Source organism: Notamacropus eugenii, chromosome 2 (genome assembly GCF_028372415.1).
Source record: "Notamacropus eugenii isolate mMacEug1 chromosome 2, mMacEug1.pri_v2, whole genome shotgun sequence".
Lineage (NCBI taxonomy): Eukaryota > Metazoa > Chordata > Mammalia > Diprotodontia > Macropodidae > Notamacropus > Notamacropus eugenii.
In genome coordinates, this window is record NC_092873.1 from 479,675,169 (window position 1) to 479,684,888 (window position 9,720).

Consider the following 9,720-nt stretch of genomic DNA (forward strand, 5'->3'; position numbering starts at 1 on the left):
ATGCATCAATGTCTTTTAATAAACCATTCAATTTCCATTGGCATAATGGAAAGTCAGGAGAACAGAGTTCAAGTCTCAACTCTCCTACATACTGTCTGGAAATGTGGGTGGATTTCTATCTTGAAATCTATGACATTTCTAAATCTCATAGAGATCATAGAGATTCGTCCATCTTTGAATTTCTCAAGCTACTCTGATCACCCCAATTCCCCTCATTATTTTCTTTTAGTATAGTTATTTATGTGCATGCCTTATCTCCCCCTCAACTGTAACCTCTTTGAGAACAAATCCTTTGTTTTAGTTTCTTCTTTCCAGACTCAGCACTTAGCTTAGTGTCATGTATGCAGTCAGAATTGAATAAATACTTGTTGAATTCTTGGCATTCTATACTTTTTTGATGAATATAAAAAATAGTGCTTGGGCTTCTCTATTCCATAGATACCTTTAAGTAAGGGATCATTTTGTTAAATGCCATATGTATGAATTATTTTGTTAGACTATAATCAAAACATTCATCAGTTCCCTTTTTTTTCTTTGAACTATGCCAAGTCCTTATGAAACTTCAGGCACATGTTTTCTCATCAGTCTCATTTATTTTATCACATAACCCCTAAAAGCACCCCAACCATACTACATATTAACACTTTCTCCACACCTGCCTTCTTACTGTGCAAGAAGAGCAGTACGTATTTCCATCCTCTGCTAATTAGACTTTGCAAAGAAACTGTTCCACCCGCTGTTTTATAAGCCCCCCTTTTCTCCATACCCTGGGGAAGAAAGGGAAGAAATATTGCACAGAGGCTGCTGGAGTGGTAATTGGGTATATGATTGAATGAGAACCTCAAAACTCTCTATGAATCTAATCTAGTATTGTGTTATCACTATTGATGTGAGGTGTTACTCCTTATCATATATCCCAGCCAAGAGTGTAGATTATGGGATTGGAAGGGAAAAACTGGTAGGTATCAAGCCATGCTCATCATGCAGGCCAGCTATAATATCTCATACATAGTAGGTGCTCAGTAAATGTTTCTTGATTGGTTAAATTTGACTGATGACTTTTTTGCTTGCAGCCAGCAGCGGTCAAAGTCAGAGATGTTATCACGGAAGAATTTTGCCATGGGGATGCCAGCTGTCTCCATGGATGAGTTGGCAGCCTTTGCAGATTCCTACAATCAGCGATCCCACCGAGGCGAGGGCAACAGCCAAGAGCCTCGTGGGGGGAGCCGCTTTGAGAGATCAGAGTCACGGGCACATGGTGGGCTTTATAATGATAGTTCCCTAGAGGAGTATTATAGCAAAAGGAGCCGGAGCCGAGAGCCTCTGACAGACTCAGACCGGGGCTGGTCCTATAGCCCACCCCGAAGACGGGCTAATGAAGATAAACACTTGCCTCGGCTGGTGAGCCGGACCCCAGGTGTTGGACAGAAGTATGACCATACCTATTTGAGCAGTGTACTAGAGAGGAAATCCCGGGGTGAGGGCAGCAGTGGTGGTGGGAGCCTTGAGACCCCATCAAAGCTGAGTTCCCAGCCACTCCAACGGAGTGGGAGCTATTATGCCTGGTCCCCACCAACAACATACAAAGCCGGGAGTGGACAGCAACCATCATCACAGCCAGATGAAGAGGATGAGCTGGAGGATACCTTACCACCCTACAGTGAACTGGAGCTGACCCGGGGTCCCTCCTACAGGGGCCGGGAGTCCTTGTACCATAGCAACTCAGAAAAGAAGAGGAAAAAGGATCTACCCAAGAAAACTGTGAGGCCGTGTCTGGTGGTCCTGATCCAAGTGGGATGAAAAGGGAACCATGAGGCAGGAGACATTATGTCTGAAGGGCAGGGGCCTGGCACAAAGCTCATAGTGAAATGGAAAGAGCTTTTTAGGGGGTGGGTTCCTGGATTAAAGGGTACAAGTCATCTGAGTTGGTGGAATTAGTGGTGGGATATCATATTTTTTTTAAGGATTACTGTGCAAGAATAGGATAAAATATAATTAGGATTCTTGGTGATGGGTAGAAAAGTTAAAGGAAAGCAGAGAGTGATGAGAAGCAAGTCTGGGTGGTTATTACAGAGGGTATAAGTTAATTCAAAACCAAATTTTGAAATCATCAATTAGGAAGAATAATACACTATTACTATTTCATCAAATACCCTAGAAAATGCTAATGAATATCATAGGATGTGGCAGTCTAAGACCTGATAGTGAAAATGATCCCTGGACTTTAGAAGCCATTGCTTCTTTGCAACCTTTGCAACTCGATTAGTGTAAGCCACAAGCAGATGAAGGGAAAAGCTGCTACCATTATCACCACCAACAACAAAATAAAAAATGTAGTTGTTGTGTTTTCATCTAGAGCAGAGTTCTTAATCTTTGTTGTATCATGGAACCTTTTGAGAGTTTAGTGAAATCTATGGACTTCTAAGAATATTGTCTTTAAAGGCACAAAATAAAATATACAAGGAAATGGATTATATTAAAATATTGCCCACTAATTTTTTCAAGTTTTTGGATCTCAAATTTAAAAATTCTGCTCTAAAGTTCCTGTTCAACTATCAGTAGTGTATTATTGTAGGTGCTTTGGATTAATTTTTCAGTAGTAGTTTCCACACTCACTTTCTCAGTTGGTACTTCTTATAACCAGTGGCAAGATGGGGCAGAAAAGAGGTGGAAGCTACATAGGTTAGTTTATAGCTAAGGAACAAAACTCTTCTCTTTAGGAAACTAAGAGGCTTCTTTAAGAAGAACAGTCCTGGATCCAGCAACTGAGCTAACTGGACTAGGATATGATTAACAATCTTTTTAAGAAGAATTGCATTGTTAGCTGTGTTCTGAGTGCTTTTTAGTATGTAGGAAAAACAAAAACAAAACCCTAGTCCTTGGGTCAATCCATCAGTAAACATGTATTGTGTTGTTGTTTAGTCATTTCAGTCATATTCAACTCTTCATGATCTTATTTGGGCTTTTCTTGGAAAAAATGTTGAAATGGTTTGCCATTTTCTTCTCTAGTTCATTTTACAGGTGAAGAAACTAAGGCAAACAGAGTTAAGTGACTTGCTCAAGGGTCATACATCTAGTAAATGTCTGAGATTAGAGTTGAACTCATGGAGATAAGTTCTCCTGACTTTACATCCAGCACTCTATCCAGTGCTCCACTTAGTTGCCTTAAACATTTATTAAACCCCATACTATGTGTCAAGCACCTACTATGTGCTAAGAGCTGGGAATACTAAAAAAAACCTCTCTGTTTTCAAGATGCTCACACTTTAATGAGGGTGACAACTATATACAAACAAGCTATATGTAGGATAAACTAGAAAAAATCAAGAGAGGGAAGAGACTAAAAATAAGGGGAATTAGAAAGGCATCTTGTAGAAGGTGGGATTTTAGCTGAGACTTGAAGGAACTCAGGGAAACCAGGAGTTGGAGAGGAGCAGAGAGACCATTCCAGGCATGGGAGACAGCCAAAGAAAATACCTCAAGTCCAGAGATGGAGTGTCTTGTTTGAAGAACAGGCCTTGCTGAGATAACCTGTTTTGTAGGTTTTATTTAAGGGTTCATTAATTTTTTTAACCCATCTGTAGTCTAACTTTGCCCTCTCTTCCTTCTCTTCCCAGAATGACTTTCCAACCAGGATGTCCCTTGTGGTCTGATACTTGTTTTCAAGGCATCTCTTTGGATGACTAGGAACCAGGAGTGACTATAGGAACAAGAATCTGACCCAAGACCCAGCAGCCCATCACATATGGAAGACTTGCCAGTTACCAACTTTGTCTTGAGGAGACTCCTCCCAAACCAGTGTCCTTTGAATTAGCTCTTCAAGAAACTGATCAGAAAAACAGCTAGAAATGGAATTGTTCCAATATTTTTCACCTTAAGTGTTTCATCAACCTTATTGCTCTGCTTTGCAGAACCAGAACCAAAACCAGAACACCATTTTCTACTATGAAACAGTTAGCTCTTGACCTCTTTATCACCTGATATTGCCTCTGTCTATGGTACATTTTCCACGTCTCTGCCACCCTCCTTAGAATTCCTTTTGACTCATTTGGACAAGGACAAAAATGGTGATTCTTTCCTAACTCTAAGGGGAGGTCTTCTGCTAGCATTTGAACATGGCCCTAAAGGAAAAAAAAATACCCCTGCTCTCGTGACCATCCTTGTACCATCCATCTAATGTGATGACAAAATTTGAAGGCCTTTGGAGACTATTTGATGTATTTGCTGCAAGTCTTAGAAATGGGGCCATGCTGGGCAATGGGACTTTGGTTTGCTGTTCTGAGGGATAAATTCTTTAGTGACTCAAGCAAAACATATGAGGGCAACATACCTTCCTGAAAAGCTAGACAAGTTTATGAGACATGGGGCAGGCAGTATCGCATAGTGGTCAGAGAGCTGACTTCGCAAGACCTGGGTTCAAGCCCTGCCTCCTGTGCATACTGACTTTGTAAACTCTGGGCAAGTCCCTTAGCTTCTCAGTTTTCCAGGCAGCTCTCTAAGCCTATATATTACAGAGATAAGGATGGCCTGCATTGGTAGGGGGAGTTTCTTCACCCCCATGCCAGTGAAATTACAGGTCCGGGAACTTTTCCTTTGGGACACGTGACATTTAACAATACAAACTGTTTTTTTCCTTTATGCTGCTCACTTGAACATACAAGTCTGCCTGACTTGGATTAATAAAGGGCTTTCACCCCCACTTCCCTTAGCTGGGTGGCATAACCTAAGAGAACCGTGCCTCTAGCAGTGAGAGGATTTTGGTGTTCTTGGGAACCCTGAGATAACTTTTTGAAATACATAAATGAAAGAGGAGGAGGAAAGGAGAAAGAGAGAGAATATAAAAACCAGGGGAAAACAGGTGACAGTTCAACATGCTTACCATTTCCCCCAAAAAATAACAGAATCATTGATAATTTTTGTACCTTCTTGGCCATGAATTCTTTTGCCATCCCATTTCAGCTAACTCTAAGTCAGTATGGGATGGTGAAGAATAGTCCCTTGCAGGCTAAGTAAGCTAATATTCTGAATAAGAAACTTCTTAGTGCTCTGTGATTAGTAGGCACTCAGTAAATATTGAATAAATGAATGAATACTGCTTTCTTAGCAAGAGAGGATCCCCTCCTCCTATTCCTGAATGATCAAGTTTTCACAAGTCTCAACCTTGTGTATCTTCTGATACAAGAGTTCCTTTTTTATTTCTCTGACCAGGATCCTACCTGTGGAGTTTACAGTGGAGTGGCAATGGTAAAGGCCATTGGTTTCTTACTATGGAAACTGATCCTAACATAGCAGCTTGAGGTTCTACCAGCCAACTTCATGTTCACTCCTCCATCCTTTGGTCATGTAGGATGGGCTGGCCTCTATATAACCTGAGCCATGTGATTTTTGAGAGAGATTCTCATTTGAGGCATGGGAAGGCAGCTAACTCCTAAAACTTCCTTTTCCATACAGGAGAATATTTTGTCTGGTTGCCTAGCCCTATGATCATACATCTCATGCCTCTTTTTAGCATTGGGCTAACCACCAGGCAGTTAGACAAAGTATTTGAATGATTGTTTGGATCACCCATCAACCCTGCCACATTGGTAGGTTGGCCCACGTTTGGGTTGGAATCTCTTGAAAGGGACAGTCATATTTGACCTTGAAATCCCTCTGCTTTCTAACCTCAGGAGCTATGGGTCCTGCTACTGCTGGGTCCCTTCTTCAGAATCTCCTTGGGCACCTGCCCTAAGGGCATATACAGGAAAGACTGAGGATAATGTTCCATTGGTCTCCAATGTATTTCATAACAATGTTCTTGAAATTGGGTGTTGTAGGCATTGAAACACAACCAGGTCCATTTTGGAGAGTAGGGAACATACATCCTGCATGCCACATCTTATCGGTGAAATGAGGATTTATTTCACCCAGATTTGGACCATGTCCATTAGCAGGGTTGGCTTTCCAAAGGACCAGAAGTAGCCCAGACCCTCACAGTGGAACAGGGCGGGGTGCTTGCAACAACTCCGATTACTGCCATTCCTCAGAGATGGGTGGACTTCTTCAATAACATGATCAAATCATAATGCTGGTGCTTGCCTACTCCTCTTCCTCACAGTCTGACTCGTTCTCATCATTGACCTTTGACTCCATGTAGATGAAAAAGATGAAGAACTATTTGTGTGTCGTCTTCTCTGTAGTTTATTCCTAGCCAACCACAGCTTCATGTTCTAGCTAGCTAGCTTGAGCCCTGATACAGATGAAGTTTGGGAATTACAAGGGCTATTTATTAGCTCTTTAAACTGAGCACTGTCAGGCTTCATTCAAATCAAAGAGAAACATAGCACCAGCTACAGAGACCAAAAAAAAAATGATTGTTTTTACTAGAGGATGATATGTATAACTCTTATAAAGGCAGCAAGGAACAAGGAAGAGAGAACCATTATAATTGGAAACCTCTGTTTCAAAAGACTGTAAACTATATATAAACAATAAAAAGAGAAACTGATATCCCAAACAAGCATTTTTGAACACCTACACTATACATGGGTCAGGCTTGTCATCCCCAGAGATAAAAATACAAAGAATGAAACAATCATCACTCTAAGAAGAAAAAATCCTTTCTAATGACAAGATAACCTCAGGTTTATGAAATAACCTGGGGAAGAAAGACTGCCATCTTATAGGGGCACAATAGCCATCTAACCTTTCCACTGCGACCATGATAGAAAAATGTTTTTCCTTGAATACACTTGTGCTCCAGATTTGTAGGAGAGTTTCGCTGAATAATGAGGCTAAAACCAAGGTTGGCCAGTCAACGTTAAATACACTGGACTCCTCTGACCCTTCCTACTACCTTCCATGCCTTCATTTTCAAGCACCCAGTGCCCTAGTGCAACCCTGGCCTCCCCTAACTCAAAGGAAAGCCAACCAAGTTATTAGAAACTGAATATATGTCCCTGTCCAGGAATCATTCCACTTAAAAAGATGATTTCAAGATAAACAGCTCAAATAAATTAATTGTTAATTATCAAATTCCACCTCCATTTATGGAGACATTTTCCCCCTTCCTAATGACCTCAAAAACACCTAGGGTATTTGCTTCATTGTGGCCTGGTCAATCAATTGGATATTCATTGAGTGCCTTCTGGCTGTATAGCAATGCTCTATAAAGAAGCAATATGTCTGCCTCTGCTCACAAGCGTCTAACAGTCCAACGAGATTAACAAGGCACACGTATATGAAATAATTGTAAGATGATAATATATGAAATAGCATAAGATCAGTTTCCAAGTAAGTTTATAAGGTGTCAAAGAACCTTAAATGTTTTTAAGCTAAAAGAGTTTTTAAATCATCTTAGGTGTATGCTTCCTTTGCCCAGATATGTCCTCCTTAAAAACAAAACAATAGCACCTGTTGAATAAAATCTGAATTTAGAAAATAGGTAAAAAGGGGATGATTATATCCTGGAAGAACTTTCATCTTACAGAAGAATAAATTGCAGTCTTGTTTAATATAATGCCACTCTGATAAATGACATATCAAATAGGATTTATTTTGCATGTAACTTTTTCACAATGTAGTGAAACAACCATTAACTTGGGAGAAGGCAGGCAACTAGTCTTTGCCACTAACTCTGTGACCTTATGAAAGTCACTGAACATCTCTGGGCTTGAATTTCCTCATGCATAAAGTGATGAGGTTAAATTATGGGATCATTAAAATTTTTTCCATCTCTAACCTTCTAAGGTTCTACGAATGCAGCTATCGTACAAAATGAAATACACCCACACAGCAGGAACAAGATGTGTTACCATTCCTTTTCTTAGTATATTGGCTGAGAATCCTATAACATTTCTTTAGACCTTTTATCTCTTTGATTTAGGAACTTTATGAACTACAGAGAGTCATCCCATATGTTCCCTAACAGAATATATTTGATCTATATCTATTTGGCCCATAACCTGACATGTAAGCCAGTAGAAAGTAGATTGAGAGTCTTATCACCTGAAAGTCTTTCACAGGGAAAGAGCTCCAGAACTGACCCAGGAGAAAATTGTGAAATTTCCAACTTCTTTTCTCTGCTTAATGTCATCATCCCTTTCTCCTTCTCCTCTACAATTTTCTTACCCCCAAAACATCTCTTTCTATACCTGTCAAAACCCACGTGAAAGGATCTGATGTCAGTCATTGATGCACCAGTGTGAATTTGAGAGTTTGAATCAGGTAAAGAAGGTGGATACAGAACCACTAATTAGATTTTCACCTTGGGTAATCTGCTAACTTTTCTGAGGTTGGCTAGTTTCATCATCCATAAAACATAGATGACAACACTTGCCCTGCTTCATGAGTTTTTGTGAGGATCAAATGAGAAAATGGGCTTTAAAAATGGTAAGAAGTTATACCACAAGATTTTTAAATCAATGGTCACCTGCCAATATTTTTTTAAAATTTTTATGTCTTTTTTCTAACTTTTTCCTCTGTTAAAGGAGTTTCAAATTTAAATGGGGAAGGTTGAGCAGACACTTCCCAGGATGCCTGAAATTACATTAGATTGCTTGTGGGTGGCCCCTGAGGCTCTGTATATGCTGTCATACTGCTGGCTGTTCCAAGGTTTTTAGTAAGCCAGGTTTAGATTTTCCAGGGTTCAATCTTTCCATTGTAAGACTGGGTCAGAAGGGAGTTGTGAGAAGTGTTGGTCACCAAATAGCCATTGACTCTCTCACCTAAAAGGCTTATCTTGATCTTTACATAGCCTAAGGAGGGCTTAGCTTCTCAGAGTCTGGGGGAGAGACATAGGCTTAGCTACACAGGTATGATTCATAAGATTCTGCGTCCTCGAGTGAATCATGGCTGAGTCAGTGAAAGGGGGATAGGAGGACCAGGTCTGTGCCTCAAGAGGTGCCCACACATCCCAGGACCAAAATGTTAGAGGCTTATTAGGGAGGCAGTGGCATTTTCCAAGGACTTAGTAGTACCAGTCAGTTATATTCTTCCAGCTCAGGGTAGAAATCTGAATTCTACCTCTCTGAAATTGTCCTCTAAGGCTACTGCTCTGATGTTCTAGCTAACCCACAGGCCAGATGCTACACTTCACTAACAGAGGAAGTGAGATAGATAGATACACATATACATGGATGGATGGATGGAAGGATGGATGGATACATACATACATAGATAGATGGATGGATAGATAGACAGATATGTGACAGGTACTGTACTACGTGCTGGGGATATAGATGTAATTAAGCAAATCAATCCCTACCCTCAAATAGCTTACATCCTAGTGGGAGAATGCACAACTTATTCTTGACTCCTTGGGGGTAATGTTTTGCTTTCTGAGACTAGAACTGAACCTGGTAGGGGGATCTGCATAGAGTGGATGAAAATTTCTCCCTGGCTCGTAGTTAAGTTGTGCTGAATTAATTATACTCAGTACTGGATTATAGCCAGCTAGATGGTAGAATGGATAGAGTGCTAGGAGTAGGGAAAATAAGTTCAAATTAAAGATGACTCTCAGACATGGACTAGCTGTGTGACCTTGAGAAGTTACTTCACTTGTTTGCCCCAGTTTCCTTCTCTGTAAAATGGGAATAATAATAGCACTTCCTTCCCAGGGTTCTTGTGAGGATAAAATTATATATTTATTAGTGCTCTATAAACCTTAAAGTGCTGTATAAATTCTATCATTAGATTATTTAGTCACACATGCAGAAAAGGTTGTGCCCAAGGCAGGGCAAC

The 9,720-nt window shown here is 40.4% G+C and overlaps 1 protein-coding gene across 6 annotated transcripts in view; it reads left to right on the forward strand.

Annotated features, from left to right (window-relative positions):
* The window catches only part of ILDR2 (immunoglobulin like domain containing receptor 2), an 89,188-nt gene extending 82,701 nt beyond the window's left edge, over positions 1–6,487 (forward strand). For 5 of the 6 annotated variants that reach the window (XM_072648748.1, XM_072648747.1, XM_072648751.1 and 2 more), the window contains 2 exons: positions 1,074–1,761; positions 3,618–6,487. In XM_072648748.1, coding sequence (XP_072504849.1) covers positions 1,074–1,761; positions 3,618–3,653 — 724 coding nt within the window. In that variant the 3' untranslated portion in view covers positions 3,654–6,487. Of the gene's footprint in view, positions 1–1,073; positions 1,896–3,617 lie in introns of those variants that run through there. The other variant, XM_072648746.1, reaches the window with a different exon arrangement.
* The last annotated feature ends 3,233 nt before the right edge of the window (positions 6,488–9,720 follow it).